Source organism: Geotrypetes seraphini, chromosome 8 (assembly GCF_902459505.1).
Source record: "Geotrypetes seraphini chromosome 8, aGeoSer1.1, whole genome shotgun sequence".
Lineage (NCBI taxonomy): Eukaryota > Metazoa > Chordata > Amphibia > Gymnophiona > Dermophiidae > Geotrypetes > Geotrypetes seraphini.
Genome location: NC_047091.1, coordinates 45071712 through 45094807, shown reverse-complemented (window position 1 = coordinate 45094807; position 23096 = coordinate 45071712). Strand labels below are relative to the sequence as shown.

General features: G+C 47.3%; 1 protein-coding gene across 7 annotated transcripts in view; it reads right to left on the bottom strand.

The window, feature by feature from the left end:
* LOC117365282 (WD repeat-containing protein 62-like) overlaps positions 1-23096 on the bottom strand; it is a 442332-nt gene that overhangs the window by 362466 nt on the left and 56770 nt on the right. For all 7 annotated transcript variants that reach the window (XM_033955506.1, XM_033955511.1, XM_033955512.1 and 4 more), the window contains 2 exons: positions 22220-22357; positions 19434-19616 (listed from right to left, as the gene is read on the bottom strand). In XM_033955506.1, the coding sequence (XP_033811397.1) occupies positions 19434-19616; positions 22220-22357 (321 nt within the window). The remainder of the gene's footprint in view (positions 1-19433; positions 19617-22219; positions 22358-23096) is intronic.

The window sequence follows — 23096 nt, the reverse complement described above, 5'->3', positions numbered from 1 at the left end:
ACTGAGTTGAAGTAGAAGGGAGTACCATGGTTGTCTGGGCCACCGAGGAGCTATAAGAATCATAGTGGCATGTTCCGTCTTCAGCTTGACAAGAGTCTTGAGAATCAGAGGAAAGGGAGGGAAGGCATAAAGAAACTGATCCCTCCAGTCCAGAAGAAATGCATCCGCCTCGAGACAATGAGGTGAGAAAATGCAGGAGCAAAACAGAGGTAGTTTGAAGTTGCTGAGTGACGCAAACAGGTCTATCTGAGGGGTCCCCCACCGAACAAACACCTGGCGAAGCGTGGGGGAATTGAGTGTTCATTCGTGAGGCTGCAGCAGACGACTCAACTTGTCTGCTAGACAGTTTTGTTGACCCTGTATGTAGACAGCTCTGAGAAAGATGTTGTGAGAAATCGCCCAATGCCACAACCGGAGAGCTTCCTGACAAAGGGAGTGAGATCCCGTCCCTCCCTGTTTGTTGACATAATACATGGCCACTTGATTGTCTGTCCGAACAAGTACCACCTGGTCGTGAAGAAGATGATGAAAAGCTTTGAGAGCAAGGAAAATCGCTCTGAGTTCCAACAGATTGATATGACACCGACGGTCGGTGGAAGTCCACAACCCTTGCGTACGGAGACCATCGACGTGGGCTCCCCACGTGTAGGTAGACGAATCTGTCGTGAGCACTTTCTGATGAGGAAGATCGTGAAACCGCAAACCTCTGGAAAGATTGGAAGAGAGCATCCACCAGCGGAGAGAATTCTTCAATAAAGGAGTCACCGTTATTTGGCGAGAAGGCAGGTCCAGAGCTTGTTGCCATTGAGACACCAGGGTCCACTGAGGTATGCGAAGGTGAAGTCTGGCAAGGGGGGTCACATGAACCGTAGAAGCCATGTGACCGAGCAGAACCATTATCTGACGGGCAGAGAGGGTCGGAAGAGAAGACACCTGTCGGCAGAGTCGAAAGAGGGCCTCTTGACGATTTAGTGGAAGGAATGTCCTCATGCTGACAGAATCCAGAGTCGCGCCAATAAATTGTAGAGACTGGGCTGGAACCAACTGAGATTTGGGAAAGTTGACATGGAACCCCAGACTTTGAAGAAATGTAATAATCTGATGGGTCGCTGCAATAACCTCTGGAATGGAAGGGGCCTTGATAAGCCAATCGTCGAGGTAGGGAAACACCTGAAGACCTCGAGAGCGCAGAGCCGCCGCCACCACAACTAGATACTTGGTGAACACTCTGGGGGAGGCTGCCAGGCCAAAGGGAAGAACCCTGTATTGAAGATGGAGATTCCCCACCTTGAACCTGAGATATTTGCGAAAGTTCGGATGAACAGGGATATGAGTATAAGCCTCTTTGAGATCCAGTGAGCACATCCAATCCCCCGATCCATGAGGGAGTACAAGGTCGGCAACGAGAGCATGCAAAACTTCTCTTTGACTAGAAATTTGTTGAGGGCTCGAAGATCCAGAATGGGTCGCAAATCCCCCGTCTTCTTGGGTACCAGGAAGTATCTGGAGTAAAACCCAAGACTGTGCTGGGAAGGAGGAATCTCCTCCACCGCTCGAAGGCGTAGAAGCGCCCGAGCCTCCTGAAGAAGAAGGGGGAGTTGCGAGGAACTGGAATGACACTCTCTTGGCGGGTGATCTGGGGGCACCTGAATCAGGCACAGAGAGTATCCCTCGCGGATAGTTGTCAGCACCCTGAGGTCCAATGTGATACTTTCCCAACGGGAAGAGAACAGGGAAAGGCGATCTCCAATGGGCAGAGGAGAATTTGGGAGGGAGGATGGAAGGCTCAAGACCAGAACGTAAAAAAGACGGAGCCGGTTTGGCGGTAGCAGGCGCCTGAGGCTTCTGAGGACGTTGATGCTGTGGAGGACGCCGAGGAGGAGGCCTAGAAAAGGCAGGAGTCGTCTTCATAGGGTAACGATGAGCTGGTGGTTTATAAGCCCGGGCAGTAGCCGGCTTGGGCTATGACCTGAGCAGGGAAGCAAACGAGCGCTCATGCTCTGAGAGTCTCTTGATGGCAGCTTCAATCGAGTCATCGAACAACTCATTCCCCTGACAAGGCAAGTTGGCGAAACGGTCCTGCAAGTTAGGGTCCATGTCGACTATGCGGAGCCAGGCAAGGCGACGCATGGTCACCGCAAAAGCCGACACCCTCGAAGAAAGCTCAAAGGCATCATAAGACGCCTGCAACATAAAAAGCCTCAACTGGGAAAGAGTTTGAAGAATCTGTTTAAATTCAGACAGACGGTGTTTGGACAGGTCTGAATAGAAGGATGGCAACATCTTCAAAAAATGGTTGAAGTAGGACGTAAAAACATAGTTGTAGTTTAATATCCTGTTAGCCATCATTGAATTTTGATATAATCTACGGCCAAATTTGTCCATGGTGTGACCTTCGCGACCAGGAGGAACAGTTGCAGAAACCTTAGATGGATGAGCTTTCTTAAGGGAGGACTCAACCACCAAAGATTGGTGGGAGAGTTGAGACTTCTCGAAGCCCTTACAGGGGACAGTGCGATATCGTGACTCTAGCTTTGATGGAATAGCCGTGACAGAGTAAGGAGTTTCCATATTGCGTATGAAGGTCTGCTTCAGTACCGGAATCATGGGCAACCTCAAAGTCTCCTTGGGAGGATGTGAAAGCTTCATGTCTGCCAAGTATTCCGGGGTATATTCGGAATCCGAGTGCAAGTCCAAATGAAGAGCTTGCCCTATATCAAGACAAACTTGGCAAATGAGGACAACTTCGAAGACGAAGCTCCTTCAAGAGAGGCAGACCGGGAACGAGGGGCCACCGAATAAGATGGGGAAGCCTCACGGGAGTACTGATACACCGGCTCCGACTCCAAGCGCACTGTCACGGAAGAAGCACCACTCCCAGTTTGCGGCGGAGTGAATTAATGTTTTCTCTTCAGACTCCTCGACGGAGACGTCCTTGGAGTTCGAGGAGTAGAATGCCTCGAAGCTGGAGGAGAGGAATCCCGAAGCAAAGTCTCGAGGGAGGAGTCCTCGACCTCGAATATAGAGTGGACGAGGTGACCCTGACTTCAGAACGAGGCATCTGCCTTGAAGAAAACTCCGGATGCTTCGAGCTCCTCGAAGCGAGGTGTTTCGATGGCCTCGACCGATGCTTCGGACGAGGCAAAGAGGATATGGAAGGAAGATCCGGTGAGGAATCAGATGAAGAAACTCTCTTGCGAGACCTGCCCCGTGGATGCTGCACCAGGGTCTCAGGCTGCTGCTCAGGCTGGCCCACCGGAGGCAAAGTCGAGGATGGGACCAATTGAGCCACAATTGAAGAAATTTGGGTAGTCAAGATGGACTTGAGCATATCTTCAAACATTGGCACCGAGACCAAAGGATTCGGTCCCGTAGGTGCTCCCGTGCGCTCCAAGGAGGGCGACCTCGATTGAGAGTATTCCCGAGACTTGGAGGCACGTTTAGCAGAAGGCCTCGAGGACAGAGTCACACCTGGTAACTGAAAAGGAAGCAGGAGACTTACCTCCAGTCGTAGGCTTCGAGGACTGGATCGAGGAGGTCTTCGAGGCCGAGGCCGGGGCAGGCTTCGAGGGCGAGGTCTTACCGCCCAAGGTCACCCCCGATGTCGAGGTCTTAGGTCCCGAAGGCGTCGAGACAGTCGAGGCCGAGGCTTTATCAGGCTCCATGGAGAAAAGTTGTAAAAACCGGTCACAGCAGCAGCGAAAGGCGTGAGGCTGAAGGGTAAGACAGCGCACACAATCCTCGGGGTTGTGAGAGGCACCCAAACAGACCATACACCGACTATGAGGGTCGGTGATAGAAATCGTCCTGCCGCACTGGTAGCAACGTTTGAACCCGGTCAAGGGCCGGGACATAGAAAAAATGAAGTCCGTTCCAGAGAAAAGAGACTGGGCCTAAGCCCCGAGTCTCTGCGCCCGGCGACACGAAAGAAAAAATAAACTATAATAAATTTTTTTTTTTTTTTAGTTATGAATAAAAAGAAAGAAAACGACAAGCAACACGCACAGCGACTAAATAAATAAATATCCAGCCGCGGTGAGAGAAGACACAACACTGCGGAGCGAGATGAACAAGTCTTCTCGGATCCGCGGAAAACGTTGAACTGAGGATCCTTACAGGAGATGCGCACCCTAGTTCAGGCGGGAAGGCACGCGCGCATGCGCGGTGCAGCATTTAAAAGCATGAGATCTTCAAGCAAGTTTGCTTTCGAGGCTGTCCGCTGTGGGGCTCCGTCGGTGACATCACCAATGTGTGAGAATATGCTGCCTGCTTGTCCTGGGATAAAACGCCAGTGTTCCGTCCCCAGGCCCTGTTCATGCACCTCCCCCTCACAACCCAATAGAAGGAGTAGATAGGACCACTGAACGGGCTGCCCCACAATCCCCGCCAAGAAATCCAATACCCCATTCCAATAAGTATGCAGCAGTGGACATTCAAACAACATATGCAAAAGGGTCCCTCTCATTCGCTTGCACTTAGCACACAAATCAGAGTCCCATAAGCCCGCCCTGGCACCCCGTGTCCTACTGAAATACGTGTGATGTAGCAACTTAAACTGTGTTCCTGCAGCTGGACAGTCCTGGCCCCCCTAACAACATCAGCAAAACAAACCGTCAAAAGGTCAACTCTGACGGGCTCACCCAACTCCATAGTCCACTGAGATGCCAAAGTGGATAACAGAGAGTCCCCCCTTTCCTCCCGGGCCATCCCATACAAAAGAGACAAAGAATTCAGAGACTCGGGTATAGACAGAAAAAAGTGATCCATCTTTAAGAAGCTAGAACCTAAGAGGTTTCTCCTACGGTGGCCCTCAAAGTAATGGCGCAATTGAAGGTAAGCATAAAAGGGCATGGCAGGCGACGGAGTTCGTCATGCGAAGGGAACTGCAAAACACCCGGAGGGCAAACATGTCCCAAACAGAAACCAGAACCAAAACATGCTGCCCCACCTCTAGTACCACCCACTCCCGCGGGAAACTCAGGGTTACCGCAAATAAACTGGAGAGCCCAATTGCCCTGGCCCCGACCAATGTTCCGTCTCTACCAGAGCAGCGCCTGTCTCAATGGGGTCTAGCCACACCAAATTACAGCCCACCCTAGGCCTCCGCCACCGAGGGAGATCTAAGCACGCCAATGCGCTATAAGGAGCCACCCAGGAGTCAAAAAGACCCTCCGGGGCGAACCGAACAGAGCAAGTAAAAAGCTCATGGACCCAGCGCAACAGGGCAGCCATATTATACAATCGGAGATCAGGCAGCGCCAATCCCCCCCTGGCCCGGCCCTGAGCGATGATGCCAGATAAAGGAGCTAATAAAAGATTGAAAGGTCTTTATCTCCCATCCCCATATCCAGAGCGGGATCATTTGCAAGGGATAGAGTAGTTTTGGCAGCAGGACCATTTTAATTAAAGCGACCCTGCCCAAAAGGGACAGGGGGAGGTCCCCCCAACGGAGATAGAGATCCCGAAGATGGGCAAGTTTGAGCACAATATTAAGTCGATATACACTGGCCCAGTCCGCACTAAGGAAAATCCCTAGATATTTAAGTTCTCCCGTAGCCCACCAAAAAGGAAAAGTAGGCAGAAGACGTGAGGCGCAAGGCGAAGACACTGGCAGGGTTTCAGATTTGCCAACATTAATGCAGAGACCCTAGAAAGACCCATACCGGGCGATATGATAAGTGAGAAGCGGGATAGAAACCCGGCCATTGCCGACGAAGAGGAGCATGTCATCTGCAAACATAGTAATCTGACAGTCCTCCTGCCTATATGAAAACCCACGATATCCAGGTCAGCTCTTAGATGCCAGGGGCTCAAGCGAGAGAATGAACAACAAGGGTGACAGCGGGCAACCCTGCCTGGTACCCCGCCGCAAAGGAAAGAGGGCCATACGTCGTTTATTAATGAGTAGCTGGGCGGTCGGGGCAGTATAGAAACGAACAATCCAGTCATGAAACGAACCGGTAATATCAAACCACCGTAAAACCCAGAAAAGATAAGGCCACACAACCTTCTCGAAAGCCTTCTCGGCGTCCAGACTAGCCAACAGGTCATCTCCTGCTCGACCGCAGCCCTCACGGAGCGCCACCAGGGCTTTAAGAATATTGGCAGAAGAAAAGCGCCCCGGAACAAACCCAACCTGATTAGGGTGGATAAGAAAAGGAATCACCTGAGCCAAGCATCCCGTTAAGATGGCAGTAAGGATCTTCATATCCTGATTGAGCAATGAGATAAGTTGGTAAGACCCCACAAGCTCAGAGTTCTTACCAGGCTTAGGAAGTACAACTACATGAGCATGATTCTGTTCAGGAAGGAGGCAATCAGCAGCCTGCACATCTGCATACATAGCACTCAGAGCAGACCCAATACGGGGTTTCAGAATTTTATAAAACTCCGGCCCCATACCATCTGGCCCCGCGGCCTTAGCAGGTTTCAATTTGCCAATAGCAGTGTGAATCTCTGAGCAAGTAATGAGGCCATTAAGTAAATCCCTTTGAGCTTTGGTAAGTTGGGGAAGAGCTAGATCCTGAAAAAACGAATCCCGCACCGCTTCATCACACTGGCCTGCGCTGTAACATAGAAAAATGACGGCAGAAAAGGGCCAAAGCCCATCAAGTCTGCCCACTCTATTGACCCTTCTCCTTGATTTTGCTCACCACCCCCTGCCCTTACCTCATTAGAGATACCACATGAATATCCCATTTATTTTTGAAATCTGACACGCTGTTGGCCTCAATCACCTGCCATGGGAGTTCATTCCAATGATCGACCACCCTCTCAGTGAAGAAATACTTTCTGGAGTCACCATGAAATTTCCCTCCCCTGATTTTCAGTGGATGCCCTCTGGTGGAAGAAGGTCCTATAAGACGGAAGATATCCTCTTCCACCTCGATACGACCCGTGATATATTTAAATGTCTCGATCATGTCCCCTCTCTCTCTTCGTTCTTCAAGTGAGTACAGCTGCAATTTATTCAGCCTTACTTCATACGGAAGATCTTTGAGCCCCGAGACCATCCTGGTGGCCATCCGCTGAACTGACTCCATTCTCAGCACATCTTTCCAGTAATGTGGTCTCCAGAATTGAACACAATATTCCAAATGAGGTCTCACCATGGATCTGTACAGTGGCATTATGACCTCTGACATTCTGCTGATAAAACCTCTACGGATACAACCCATCATTTGCCTTGCCTTAGAGGAAGCCTTTTCCACTTGATTGGCAGTTTTCATGTCATCACTAATGATTACTCCTAAATCCCGTTCTTCCGTGGTCCTAACTAAGGTCTCACCATTTAACGTGTAAGTCCTGCACAGATTTCTTTTACCCAGGTGCATCACTTTGCATTTTTTAGCATTGAAGTTAAGCTGCCAAGTCGATGACCATTGTTCTAATAGTAGTAGGTCCTGTGTCATATTGTCAGGCATAGTGCTTTTACCTACTATGTTGCACAGTTTGGCGGCGTCGGCGAACAATGATATTTTTCCTCTGAGCCCTTGGGTCATATCACTTATGAATATGTTGAATAGGATTGGACCCAAGACCGAGCCCTGTGGTACTCCACTGGTCACATTCGATGTTTTGGATGGGGTACCATTTACCATCACTCTCTCAAGTCTACCCCTCAGCCAATCCTTAACCCATGCAGCTAGTGTTTCCCCTAATCCCAGCGATTTCAACTTGTTCAATAACCTACGGTGTGGGACGCTGTCAAAAGCTTTGCTGAAGTCCAAATACACTACGTCCAGGGACTCCCCGGCATCCAGTTGTCTTGTTACCCAGTCGAAGAAGCTAATCAGATTTGATTGGCAGGACCTGCCTTTGGTAAATCCATGTTGATGGGGATCACGTAGATCTTCTTCATCCAGGATTGTATCAAGTTTCTGTTTGATCAGTGTTTCCATGAGTTTGCATACTATGGATGTTGAGACTTACCGGTCTGTAATTCGCCATCTCTGTCCTGCAGCCCTTTTTGTGGAGTGGAATAACGTTAGCTGTTTTCCAGTCCAAGGGGACTCTTCCCGTGCTTAGGGAGAGATTGAAGAGCACAGATAATGGTTCCGCCAGGACTTCCCTCAGCTCTCTGAGCACCCTGGGGTGTAGGTTGTCTGGTCTCATGGCTTTGTTTACTTTGAGTCTTGAAAGTTTGCAGTAGACGCTACTGGGCGTAAACTTGAAATCTTGAAACAGGTCTTTCTGGCTTTCCCTTGTCCGTAAAAGTGGACCGGATCCCGGCTCCTCACAGGTGAAAACCGAGCAGAAGTATTCATTTAGTAGTTCGGCCTTAGTGGAATCCGATTCTGCATAATTCCCGTCCGATTTCCTGAGTCGTTCTATCCCATCTTTGTTTCTTTTCCTGTCACTAATATACCTAAAGACGGATTTATCCCCTTTCTTAATGTTCCGCACTAGATTCTCCTCTATTCGGAGTTTGGCCTGTCTGACTGCCTTCTTGACAGCTTTAGACCTGTCCTGATAGTCTTCTTTTGCCTCCTGCTTTCCTAAATGTTTATAGGCAATAAATGCTTTTTTCTTCTCCTTAATGAAGTCCGAAATTTCAGTACTGAACCACTGGGGTCTTTTGTTTCTCCGACTTTTGCTGACCGTTTTTGCGTAGCGATTTGTTGCTTCATGCAGGGTGGATTTCAGAGTCGACCACATATTCTCCACGTTGTCAGTTTGTGCTTGGCTTTGCAGCTCCCGATGGACAAAATCTCCCATGCGTTCGAAGTCTGTGCCTCTAAAGTTGAGGACTCTCGTCACTGTATTTGACCTAGAGAAACCCCACTTGAGGTTAAGCTATATCATGTTATGGTCGCTAGAGGCCAGCGTATCGCCTACCGATACTTCTGTGACGCTGTCTCCATTGGTGAGTACCAGGTCCAGTATCGCCTGGTTTCTAGTGGGCTCCAGTACCATTTGTTTGAGTCGTGTACCCTTTATGGAGGTTAATATTCTTCTGCTGCCACAGGTAGTCGCAGAGAGTGTGTTCCAATCTGCATCGGGCATGTTGAAGTCCCCAAGCAGAACTGTGTCTCCACGCAAAGTGATATTCTCTATATCCTTGATCAGTTCTATATCCTTGTCTTCCTGTTATCTTGGAGGTCTATATACCACACCAAGGTATAGGCATTTTTCGTTCCCTCTGGCCAGGTTCACCCAGAGGGATTCCCCGGAGTATCTAACATCCGTGATTCTAGTAGTCTTGATGTTTTCTTGCCCTCTCTGTCTCGACGAAGCAAGTTTTAACCTGGTATAACCATATCCCATGTACAGTTCACTATAAAAGCGCACAAACTGCTCCTGAATGGCAACATCATCCATATGCAGCACCGCAGAGCCCTCCTGAATACAAGAGATACGCATGGCTCTCCGAACTGGTCAAACAAGATTGGCCAGGAGTTTCCCCGCACGGTTGCCCCATTTATAAAGTTTATACTTGTAGATATCAATATGGGTCAACGCTCGGGCAGTGAGAAGAGCATTGATACGTTTACGCAAGCTAAGATACGACTGACGGTGAGCCTTACTTTCCCGCAGCTGTTTCGCGAGTGACGCGAGTTCAGCATCCCGCTGTTTACGCTGGCGGATAGTGTATGCTATGATACATCTCCTAAGGCAGTGGTCTCAAACTCGTGGCCCGGGGACAACATGCGGTCCGCCAGGTGCTATTTTGAGGCCCTCGGTATGTTTATCATAATCACAAAAGTAAAATAAAATAATTTCTTGATCATATTCTCTTTAGCTATAAATTGCAATATTATTATTAAGACTTAACCAAAAGGAAAGATTTATAAACTATACAGAGTTTAAGACATTAACTGAGTTTGGCTGAGGGGGTAGGAGTAATGACTGAGGGCTGAGTGCTGGTCACGAGGTTTTCGATGGTCTAGTTTTCTCATTTGGCATAAAGATGTTTTTCATTGAGGCATCTTGTGTGCCTTATGTATTTTACATTTTGATGTAGGATAGGATTGGTTAGTATGTTTTATGCAATCTGATTGTATATGTATGTAATTGTTATAGTATTAGTCTTGATGTGTTTTGTATGATATTTTATTTGTATGACATTTTATTTTGAATGTTAACATGTAACTCGCCCTGGATAAGGGCGGGCGTTAAATAAACCAAAAAACTATTTTTTCTGAGGCGCTCCAAGTACCTACAAATCCAAAATGTGGCCCTGCAAAGGGTTTGAGTTTGAGACCACTGCCCTAAGGTATGCCTTGGCGGCCTCCCAAAACACAATATCAGAAACATCACTCCCCTTATTAGATTGTTTGTACCTAGACCATTCTTCAATATGGTAAGTATGGAAGGCATCATCTAAGTAGAGGGTGGGGTTGAATCTCCAGATATGGTCAGGGGAGGGGCCACCCCACCGAAGAGTCAATTGAACGGCCGAGTGGTCACTAAATGGGACATCCAGTATGCGGGTGCGCACCACCCGCCCAATAGACCAAAATTTAGTCCAATCGCGAATGGCTATGATGCACTCCCGAGAAGAAGGTAAAATCGGCCTCTCCGGGGTGATACACACATCACACATCCTGGAGATCCAATCCCCCATCAAGAAATTCACTCCCAGGCGTTCATTGTCCCTCCGCACTGCCCGAGGTCGCTTACAATCAAGGGAAGGGTCACTGGTAATATTGAAATCCCCACTGATAATAAGTTCATTAGTAGGAAGTGCTGTAAGAAGAGCCAGGATACCCGAAAAGAGGGCATGTGAATAAATATTAGGGGCATATAGATTACAGAGCACTACAGGTTTGTCAGATAAGGTCCCAGCCCAGATGATAAAACGGCCCTGAGGATCCTGAAGAACCTTGTGCGTTACCACAGTGAGCCCTTTATGAATGAGAATAGCTACACCCCATTGTTTAGAAGAAAAGGAGGATGAGACAACCTCTCCCACCCAATCTCTCGTCAGCTTACAGTGCTCACTGGCCGTAAGGTGAGTCTCCTGTAAAAAAGCCACGGAGACTCCTCCCACCGTAAAAAGGAGAGTAATTTTGTCCGTTTCATCGGGGAGTTAATACACGCTACATTCAACGTGATGCATGTGAAATCAGCCGTAGCCATGGGAAGTACTAAAAACCAAATCACACAGGTGCTGAAGCATAATGTAGTCCCCGAAGGCCTCCCAGCCGGACCCTCCGGGACAAGTAGAGAAGATCCAATCACCATCCAACCCCTCCCCCCCCCCGCCGTCATCCATCCCCACCACATTCCAACTCCACAGGCACACAGACACCCCAACCCCCCAAGCCCACCCCCCCAGACACACCCCAAAGCCATGGCAACACTACAGATAGAGTCCAGAGCCATACCACCCACGTACCCCAACAAACACACTCCCACCCACCCACCAAATCCCAACCCAACTCCCCCATCCCGTCTAGAATAAAAAGAAGAGAAAAGAGCCCTCGTCCAACCCCCACCCAACCCAACCGGAAATCAAACAACAAAGTGTCCACGAAAAAGTACAACAGCCCACATGGCAACAGGACATAAAAAGGGAGAAAAAAAACCCTCCCCACACCAATACAGAAAACATCCAGAACAGGCCCCAGTGGAAATGAAATAGGCAACTAGAGGAGTCCTTATGGGCCCATGTGTCTGGAATCTCCAAGGTGCACAGGAAACAAACAGATATGGGCTCCAGTAGCCCATAGCAGGTTCTAGACACCTCACAGTCCCACGCCACAGAAGTTTCACAGCAGGCACAATGTCCAAGTCCAGACCCCCATGAGTATCACTGTCTCAGAGCCCTACTCAGTTTCAGTACTCAGGGCCATGTCAACATGAACCAAGGAACAAAGGCCCGGGGGAGAGGGAACCCCGCCATGGGGATCAGCAGATAGCATCAAGTTAGACCCCCACACAAGGCAATTCAAGGTGGGGAGGGCAGCCAAAGAACCACAGCTACACCCAAAGCACAGCCATTTCGGGGCAACTCCCCGAGAAGTCAAGGAGCCAGAGGTGGCAAGCTCTGTAGATAGGCTTTAAGGTCGTCCATGGAGTCGCAGATCTTCGGCCTTCCAGTGCCCACAATGCGGACCCGAGCCGGGAACTGGACGATGAAACTCAGCCCCCGGTTGTGTAGCTCGGAGCAGTAGTGGCCTAGGACATGCCGTCGCGCAGCAACTTCCGCAGAGTAGTCATGAAAGAGTAGCAGTTTGCCCCCCAGAAATTCCAACGCTCCTTTCTTCCTATAAAGGGAAATCAGCTTAGCTTTATCCGCATAATTAAGATACCGAGCAATTACTGGTCTCGGCCTGTCAGCTCCCTCCCTCCGCACTCCCAGGCGATGGACCCTTTCCACAGACAATTTCGGGCCCTCAGGAGGGAGACCAAGGGCTTCGGGGAGCCAACGCTCAACGAGCCTCCAAAGCTCCTCATCCTTAACAGTTTCTGGGAGACCCACCAAGCGCACGTTGTTACGGTGTCCCCAGTTCTCCTGGTCCTCAAGCCTGGCGTGAAAAGTGGCACAACGTGTCTCTAGTGCACGGACCTTCGCCTCCATGATGGTTGCACGGTCCTCATTGTCGGCAATACGAGACTCCGCCGTTTGCAGACACTGCTCGTGTCGCTCCATGCGATCTCGAATATCCTCCACTGTTGCCTGTAGCTTAGAGAGGCGGTCATCAATCAAGGTTGAGATGGTCTGCGTCATTTCTTTCACAGCGGCCTCGTGCAGGACCACCGTCGGAGATGTGGGAGGCTCAGACGCCATCTTGCCAGCGCTGGAGGGCTTAGGTGTCTTGGTCTGTCGTGCCAATTTTATGGGCATAACTCGAGCCCAAGCCCAAACACGGGAACCGGAGTCGCCCCCAAGATACGGGGAAAGAAGCTCCGCACTTCGATGCCAGCAGAAAGCATGGCAGGTGGAAATTAAAATAAAAAATAACAAAAATAGGTGGGTGAGGTTCGGAGCTCGAGCAAACAGCCACCGCTCAGCACTGCGTCATCACGAGACCCCCCCCTCCTCCTCCTCTTCTTATCCAAGCTACTTGAACGTGCTGTTCACCGCCACTGCCTGGACTTCCTTTCATGTCAAGCTATTCTTGACCCGCTTCAATTAAGTTTTTACCACTGCATTCCATGGAAACTGCCCTTGCTAAAGTTTACAACAACCTGTTTCTGGCCAGATCCAAAGGACTCTACTCTATCCTCAATCTTCTCGATCTCTCTGGTGCTTTAGACACTGTTGATCACCACCTACTCCTTGATACGCTGTCCTCATTGGGACCCTAGCGTTTTGTTCTCACCTGGTTCTCTTCCTATCTTCTCCCACCTCCTCCGCTGCTATCCTAATATTAATCGATGTACCCCAAGGCTCAGTCCTGAGACCTTTCCTTTTCTCTCTCTAAACCTGCTCCCTCAGTGCACTGATTTATTCCCATGGTTTTCAGTAACACCTCTATGCTGATGACTCCCAAATCTACCTCTCAACACCAGATTATTTCCAAATTCCTGATTGGCACCAGATTTTAAAGTTGTTTAACAAATATGTTAAATCAAACTATCTATTGGATGAATGTCCCCTGATGATTATGAAAAATGCAACACCAAATTTTAAAGTGGATCTATTTAAATGGGTAACTGTTTCCTTTACTCAGGGATTGTTTCATGATGAATTGGATCAAATTCTGATTACACCTATTCTTAAAAGACCATAAGGTATCAATTTCTACGAAATCTAATTAAAGCCAATAGCAAGTATTCCCCTGTTTACTAAACTACTGGAAGGATTAGTCAATCTAGAATTAGTGAGTTATTTAGACAAATTTAATATCCTCAATGAACATCAGTCAGGATTTAGAAAAGGATATAGCACTGATGGAACATACTAATCTAGTGGTAAAAAATGCTTTTTTGCACTATGGAAGTTAAAGACCATAAAAAAATATTTTGACCCATTATTTTTTAGATTATTGGTGCAGGCTTTAGTTCTATCTATTTTGGATTACTGCAATATTATTTACTTAGGAGCCTCCAAGAAACTATTAAGAAAATTGAGGATAATTCAGAACACGGCTGTCTGATTGATTTTTGGCTTGAAGATGAATGATCATATTACTTCTCATTATCGTTTGTTGCATTGGCTGCTGGAAGAGGCACAAGTCTTATTCAAGTTTTCTTGTATCTGTTTTAAGCTGATCATGGGACTATCTCCAACCTATCTCCTTTCACACTTTGTGTTGTATAGTCCGAAGAGGAAAACTAGAAGCTTATACTTATTTGCTTATCCAAAAATTAATGGTTATAGATACAAGACTTTTTTGGCTAAGACCTTTGCGTTTCAAGCAGGTAAACAGCAGTCTTGGTTGGGCAAATGTATCTGTCAAGCCATATCGTCTTACTGTACTTTTCGGAAAGTAATTAAGACAACGTTGTTTGATAGATTCATTTCCTAATGTGAGTTTTATCAGTAATGAATTGTATTATAAGTAAAAGTTTGTATTGTACTTTTAAGAAATATTTTGTACATAAGAACATAGGAAGTGGTGGGACCGTTGGATGACCATGGAATAAAGGGAGCACTAAAGGAGGACAAAGCAATCGCTGACAAACCGAACACATTTTTTGCATCTGTATTTACCGAAGAAGATGTACACAGCATACCGGAACCCATCAGGCTATATGCTGGAAACGAAGACGGAAAGCTGACAGGATTGACGGTCAATCTAGAGGAGGTATGTAGGCAGATTGATAGGCTTAAGAGCGATAAATCCCCGGGACCGGATGGCATCCATCCGAGGGTCATCAAGGAACTGAAAGGGACCATAGCTGAACTGCTTCAACTAATAGCCAATCTGTCAATCAAATCGGGAAAGATTCCGGAAGACTGGAAGGTAGCGAATGTTACACCTATCTTCAAGAAAGGTTCGAGTGGAGATCCAGGGAACTACAGACCGATGAGTCTGACCTCTGTACCGGGAAAGATGGTAGAGTCACTGATAAAGGACAGCATCATTGTTCACCTTGACGGAAACGGGCTGATGAGGACCAGTCAGCACGGTTTTAGCAAAGGCAGATCGTGTTTGACGAACTTGCTGCACTTCTTTGAGGGAGTAAACAGACAGATAGACAAGGGCGATCCAGTCGACATTGTATATCTGGATTTTCAGAAGGCATTCGACAAGGTTACGCATGAACGACTACTTCGGAAAATTGCAAGCCATGGAATTGAGGGTGAAATACTCACGTGAATTAACAACTGGCTGGAGCATAGGAAACAGAGAGTGGGGGTAAATGGACAATACTCGGACTGGAAGAGCATCACCAGTGGGGTGCTGCAGGGCTCGGTGCTTGGACCCGTGCTCTTTAACATCTTTATAAATGATCTGGACATAGGTACGACGAGCGAGGTGATTAAATTTGCGGATGATACAAAGTTATTCAGAGTAGTAAAGACGCAGGGGGATTGCGAAGATCTGCAACGTGACATAATCAAGCTCGAGGAATGGGCATCGACATGGCAGATGAGGTTCAACGTGGAAAAGTGTAAAGTGATGCATGTCGGTAACAAAAATCTCATGCACGAATATAGGATGTCCGGGGCGGTACTTGGAGAGACCTCCCAGGAAAGGGACTTGGGAGTTCTGATCGACAAGTCGATGAAGCTGTCCATACAATGTGCAGCGGCAGCAAAAAGGGCAAACAGAACGCTAGGAATAATAAAGAAAGGGATCATGAACAGATCAGAGAAGGTTATCATGCGTTTTACCGGGCCATGGTACACCCTCACCTGGAGTATTGCGTCCAGCACTGGTCGCCATACCTGAAGAAGGACACGGTACTACTCGAGAGGGTCCAGAGAAGAGCGACTAAGATGGTTAAGGGGCTGGAGGAGCTGCCGTATAGCGAAAGATTAGAGAAACTGGGCCTCTTCTCTCTCGAACAGAGGAGATTGAGAGGAGACATGATCGAAACATTCAAGGTACTGAAGGAGATACTTAGTAGATAAGGACAGGTTGTTCACCCTCTCCAAGGTAGGGAGAACAAGTTGAAAGTTGAAAGGGGATCTTCACTCAGAGAGTGGTAGAGAGCTGAAACGCCCTTCCAGAGGCTGTGATAGGGGAAAACACCCTCCAAGGATTCAAGACAAATTTAGACAAGTTTCTGTTGAACAAGAACGTGCGCTGGTAGGGCTAATCTCAGTTAGGGTGCTGGTCTTAGACCTGAGGGCCGCCACGTGAGCGGACTGCTGGGCATGATGGACCACTAGTCTGACTCAGCAGTGGCAGTTCTTATGTACAGCGCTGCATATGCCTTTCAGCGCTTTAGAAATGATAAATAGTAGTAGTAATTCTCAGAGTCTCAGTAATAAGCTCCAATAAAGTTGTCGATTAAATAGACAATTTACCATCAGGTCCTCCCCTGGCCTAGTGCTGCTACTGCCTCTTGTGGTATTCAGCCTATGCCTGCTAGGTCTGTCCCCATAAGGTCATCCAAACCCTGACCAAATATGAGCGAACCTTTGAATGGCAACTTGCTCTGAGTAGCCTTGGATGAAGAATCACCTGACCACTGGCGAATCCATAACATTCTCCTAGCAGAAACTGAATAAGCCAAATAATTCACTCCAGAGACCAGGAAATCAAGATCCTGAAGGACAACCTTTCAGGATCCTAACGAAGTTTAGTATATCATGCCCAAGCCACAAAGGAAGTGGCAGCTGCTGCTCGCACTCCTGTTGCAGCAGAATCAAAAAGACGCTTCATGACAAAATCCAGTCTACAGTCCTGGACATCCTTCAGGAGCACCCCTCCATCCGAGGGCAAGGAGGTACGTTTAGTGACCTGAGCCACCGCAAAATCCACCCTTGGCAGGACTATGCGCTTGGAAAATTCCAAAGTCATGGGATACAATTTCGCCATGGCCCTAGCGCACTTCAGGGGACCCTCCTGGGCCTCCCAAACCTCCAAAAGCATTTCCGCCAAATCCGCGTGATCCGGTAAGGAAGCGGAAAGCGGGGGCTTAGAACTCATTATGGAACACTCCGCCTGAACTGCTGAGTCAGAATCAAGTTTCAACATCCGCAGGAATTCAGAGATAAGATCAGGAAGGCGACTGGGCTTAAATAGCCTGCGCACCGCCCGATCCTCACCCAGATCATGGACCCCAGAGCTCCGGGAATCCCCGAGATCCATTAGGCTAGCCACTTCAGCAGAGCCCGCAAAAGAGCCATGCAATAGCAACGGCATTGAAATTGACGCAGGCAGTGAGGCAAAAGCAGGAAGTTGCCTCTGGCTTTCGGCGGACCAGCAAGGGAGCAGACTGACATGCTGGAATCCAAAGGCTGTATAGACTGTCGCACCAGAGTCTGAGGGGGAGACTGTCATAGCCCGCTTTCACATGAAAGCCTAATACATCATATCCACAAATTCCGGCGGAGAATAGTTGCCGGCGGCCAGGGCTGATCTGTGGGACTCCAATTTGGAGTGTTTTGAAGACTTATGAGACTTATCCCCGGAACTGCGCTTGCGTTTCGCGGAAGCGACCTCCTCGCCCAAATTTGGCATCCCGGAAACGCATCTCCGGTGGAATCTGAGGCAATTAGAACTTCCCCGGAGGATAGTGTGGCATCCACGCACAGTTCATGCACCTCATGGGCCACAGCGCACGTAACACACGGCTGCGAATCCGCAAGCCACATTTAAGGCATGAATCCATGCATCCATTCCCGTAGTCTCCTCTTGTGCTCCACGTCATCAACACACCCTTTTCCCAATCACTATTCAGAGGCTCTTGAGATTTTTCCTGGACAAAGGAGCAATATGCAATCCCCCAACCCTGGAGGAACCAGGTGAGGCTAAGCCCAAGGCTCCACCCCTCCCTCATGTGCCCTGCAGCACACAGACATTTCTCAGCTGACCATCTAGTGTAAATTAGGCATGATATAGGGGTATCACAGCCTGAGGGGTCCATTTCAAGTGATTTTGAGCAAAACCAAAGGGTTTTGAGACAGATGGAGGCTTTTAAAATAAAACTCAGAAAATCTAAGTTGGCTGCAGTAGCAGAGTAGTCACTCCAAAAACTGGGTAAAGCCAAACCAAAGGTCAATAAATTCTGGGATGGGTTTTTTGGAGGTACAGCCCCACAATGCCTCAAATATACAATTTCAGATTCTTCCCCCCACTCCTACAAAAGCCTTACTCACAGCCTGTCTGCTGGTGCTAGCCTGATTCAGCTGTCACAGGAAAATTACAACCTGAAGAAGACTGCCTCAATAAGCCAAATCATCCACATGATGCAATCTTCGGGCTGCTAGTTGGACCAAAGTCAGACTGAGACCTCAACCCCCATGGATCCAAGCAACAAGGGGGGAGGAAAAATGGAGCCAGCACCCACTAAAGCCTGACTGAATCAACACAGGGGCCAAACATCTTGCGCTCAAGCACCTGATAAATCAGGTTGCGAGCTAGCTTCCATAGGACTGGACCCAGAGCTCCACAACTCTTATTGCAGGCTGGCCAGACGGGTACTCTGAGGGTCTCCCTGCTAGCTGCAGACTTCTTTCCAAGAGACTACATCCTTTCCCAGGCAGAGCTGTCCCAGAGCCACTGGGAACCTCTTGAGCACCACAAACCTAAAGATTTAGATAAAAAACCCAAAATAAGAAGAAAAAAAAAGATCACAGCAGATCAGACCACCACCTTCTCAACTTACTTGCAAAAGGAAAAACTGAAGGGGCACTACTGCTACTGATGAAGGAGGCAGAGTTGAAGAATGTAAATTTCATCCTTCTGCAACACAATTCATGAGTAGGGGGATATTACCTATAGTCAGGACTGCTAGACACGTTGCACCAGAATGCTGCATTATTTACAAAGGTAACTAAAAATAAAATTGTTGTTTCATTGAACTCCTCCCATCCCAAGGAGTCCGTCTACCCTCTTCTGCCAAAATTTCTATCTTTAATTGTTACCAGTTTTTCCCACTGGTGCCCGTCCTTCGTTCAAATGTACCAAGTTAACAACTTACTTCTCATCAACATCTTATGTTATCTTTTTCACCTTCGCAGTCTTGCACCTTTGTAACTCAAAGCGCAATCTCCTTTCTCTTCTCCTACTTATGCTCTGAATTTCGTCGACTGTATAATGCTACTCATTGTGAAACCGTGTAATACACAGACCCTGTAACTCTCCTGTTACTATCACTAGATGTTCAATGCTATACTCTGTAATTCGCTGTCTGTACAGTTTCTCTTCATTGTAAACCGCCTAGAAGTCGCAAGATTGTTGGCGGTATATAAGAATAAAGTTATTATTATTATTAAATGTGCGTTATTGATCATATTCTCTTATTAACTCAAACTGTGGCAGATAAAGGACACAGCAACACCACTGCAATCAGCCATCCTCAGATTATCTCCTGCTGGACATGTTAATAGAAGCAGAACATAACATCACACCAGCATTTACCTTCAAGTCAATCCATTTTTCCAACACCCGCTTCTTATTGAACTGGCAGAGAATCCCAGATAAAGAGATACAGAAAGTGCTGCCAGACACTCTTCCTTTTCCACATGCCACACCACAGAAAAGGTTATCGTGAAGTTCTCCAAGGATCCCTGATCGTCCAGTTAAGGGCACCGTCCCTGTGACCTACAACAAGGAAAACAAAATTACCAGGAAGCAGCTTTGGAGACCATCTTATGAAAACTTGACTCTGAATAGCTGATGCACCTTTACAGACATATGTAAAAATCATCTCACAAGTCTTTAAAAAGCAGTCTGAGTTGGAGTGGAGTTACTATAAAGGATTTGGAGTCAAAAGTTTTATGTACCGACTCCACGGTCCTGCAAATGACAGAGCACAGCACAGAGCTAACTAGCAATTAATATTCAGAAACTTCTAGTAGCACTGTACTACGCATGCATAGGTACTTCCTCACCCGACCTCACCCGAGGTCCCTTAGTCCTGTAACATAACTTTGTGGAAAATAACTCCAATATTTGGCCTGCTGTCCTCGGAGAACCCTTGCCATAGGTGTCGGAATGGGGGTGGCCTCTCCAAAAATTTAGCCCTGTTGTCCAGAGGTGCAGCAGGCAAGAGCAAACTTTCCATGCTCCTACCTGCTGCTAACCTGGTGGGTGGTGGCAGCTGCAGGATGAATTTTCTCCTATCGCTCAGCGGCAACAAGCGCGCTTTGGCGCTCCTGTTTGGCTTTTTGACTGGCTCCCACAAATTCTCACGAATCGCAAGAGCCAGTCGGGTTAGCAGCGAAGTAGGGCAGGGGGGGGGGGCTGAGTGCCGAGTCTGGTGGAGGGAGGGAAGGGGACTGGGTACAGTGCCTGACAGAGGGGGTAGTGAGGGAAGGGTTCTGGGTGTAGAGCCAGGAAGGGTGCTGGGCAGAGCCTGACAAGAGGGGGGAGGGAAGGAGGCTGGATGCAGAGTCTGACGTGGAGGGAGGGAAGAGGGCTGGGTGCAGAGCCTGACAAGGAGGGAGGGAAGAGGGCTGGGTGCAGAGCCTGACAAGGAGGGAGGGCAGAGAGCTGGGTGCAGAGCTTGATAGGGAGAGGCTGAGTGTAGGGGGTAGGGAGTTGGGAAGACAGGAAGGACAGATACTCAGGGGGTTGGGAAGACAGATATGGCACATACTGGGTGAGGGTTGGAAAGAACAAATGCACAGGCGGAGGGGGGTTTAGGAAAGGAAAAAAGAGAGATGCTGCACAGATGGAGAAGTGGAAAGGGAGAGAAAGAAATCCTGCCAAGGTAGGGGGGAGGGAAAGGAACGGAGAATTGTTGGACATAGGTGGGTGGTGTACAGTATTTGGGGAAAGGAAGAGAGAGGAAGAATTGTTGGACATGATAGTGGTGGAGAGGAGGAAGGGAGAAATGTTACACTGGGCAGGAGGAGAGATGGCCCAAAGAAGGGAGATATGTCAGAGCACTTGAATGGGAAGGAGAGAGAAAGATGCCAGACCACAGAATGAAAGGGAAGGAGAGGAGAGAGAGATGTTAGACCTTGGGAAGAGGGAAGAGGAGAGAGAGATATACCAGACCATGGGAGAGGAGAGAGATTCCAGGCTATGGGAAGGAGAGGAGAAAGATGCCAGACCAGACAGAGATGTCTGATCATGGGAGAGAGATGAGATGGTGCATAGGGATGGAGGGAAAGGGGAGACAGAGGAAAGAGATGGTGCACAGCAATGTTTGTGGCACGGAAGAGATAAAAAGAAATGCTTCTTATGGATAGATGGGAGTATACGGAGAAGAAAGAGGGAAGAAATGATACACATGGATAGATGGGAAGGGAAGGCATTGAAAAGTAGATTTTGAGAAGAAAGCTTGGAAAAGTAGGATTTTTTTATTTAAATGCAGTGCCTGAACACTTCGTTCAGCATTCTCAAGTTGAAAAAAATGCAGTCAGAGATTGGGAAAAATGGTTTGAAAATCAAAATCACCAGATAACAAAGGTAGAGAAAATGATTTTATTTTCAATTTAGTGATTGAATTGTGTCAGTTTTAAGAAATTACATCTGCTGTCTATATTTTGTACTGTTAAGGAAGAAATGCATTTGCTTCTACTTCTCTGAGGTTGTACTGCATGCAAAGTCTTGAATCTTAGGGTTTCGTTTGTATATTACATTACATTACATTACTGATTTCTATTCCGCCTCCACCTTGTAGTTCTGGGCGGATATTAGTACTTTTAGTTTGTGGTCCTGTATTTGCATAGTGGTTATCTGTGTTCTGCATATGTGACCAAGGCCAGGTGTTCTGGTAGGAATGAATGTTGAGAAACATATATTGTGCTTTGTGTAGTTTATTTATTTAAAAAATTTATATACCGTTAAAAACCTAAACGATTTACATATCGTTACATACATAATTCAGTAAGACAAATAAAATCATACAATTTTGTGGTTAACCATTATCTATTGTTAATAAGATTATATTGTGTGTATATATGAAAATTGAATGGAAAAATGGTATTACAATTAGTACTATTATGGGGGTAGGGTCTGGGGCGGAGCTTGCGGGCCTCCCCAAACAAAAAAACATTCTGCTGCCTATGACCCCTGCTACAAAGTAAGTAACTTTGCATTCTCCAAGAATAAGCATGATGGTAATTCTCATAGTTAGCTACTAGGCTCATCAATATAAGGTTAGGACAATAGAGACGCGAGATGGATTATAAAATAAGAAAGCTAGCTATTTCTAGCAAATACATAATAAGTAAAATTAATAACATATATTTTACCTGCTGCTCGTTGGATGTCTCCAAGTACCAGAACTTGACATGCCTGTTGCCAGCAGTAACAAAATAACTGCTATCTTCAGAGAAGGACACTGCAATCACCTTGCTGGAGATTTTGTTGGTAGCTACAACTGTGTCTTTCTAGCATAATACAAACATTTGAGAGGATTATGTCCAAAATAATTTTTAGAGAAGAAAACTGGTTTAATATCATGTACATACAATTTGCAGATGACTTTATTTTTCACATGCATTAGATTATTTTAAGAGACACACAAACGAAAACAAAGAAGGCAAGAGAGATGTCCTAATCAACCAATATATAACCTTTATTATGAAAAAAGTCCCAACAAGGATCCAAGTTTCAGTATCTAAACTAAACTAAACCTTAAGTTTATATACCGCATCCTCTCCATAATTATAGAGCTCGGCACGGTTTACAAGAGCTTAATATAGGAAGGAATAACATATTGGTTTGGAGGTTGAGTACAGGGGAAGGAGAGCATTACATTTTTGTGAAAAGCCTAGTTTTCAGGTGCTTATGGAATAGTTGGAAGGAGCCCTGATTCCGTGTTGGGGCAGTAAGATTATTCCAAAGCCCTGTGATTCTGAAGAAGAGAGATTTTCCCAATTTTCCCGCATAGAGGATACCTTTTAGCGAGGGGAAGGATAGTTTAAGTTTTTGGGTGGGCCTAGTGGTGTCAGGACTCGAGGAGTTCCAAGATAGTGGGATTAGGGGAGAGAGGGTGCCGTGTAGGATCTTAAAAGCTAGGCAGGCGCATTTAAAATGAACCCTAAAAATTATTGGGAGCCAGTGGAGTTTGGACAAAAGTGGGGAAAAATGATCAAATTTGCGTTTTGCGAAGATCAACTTGGCCGC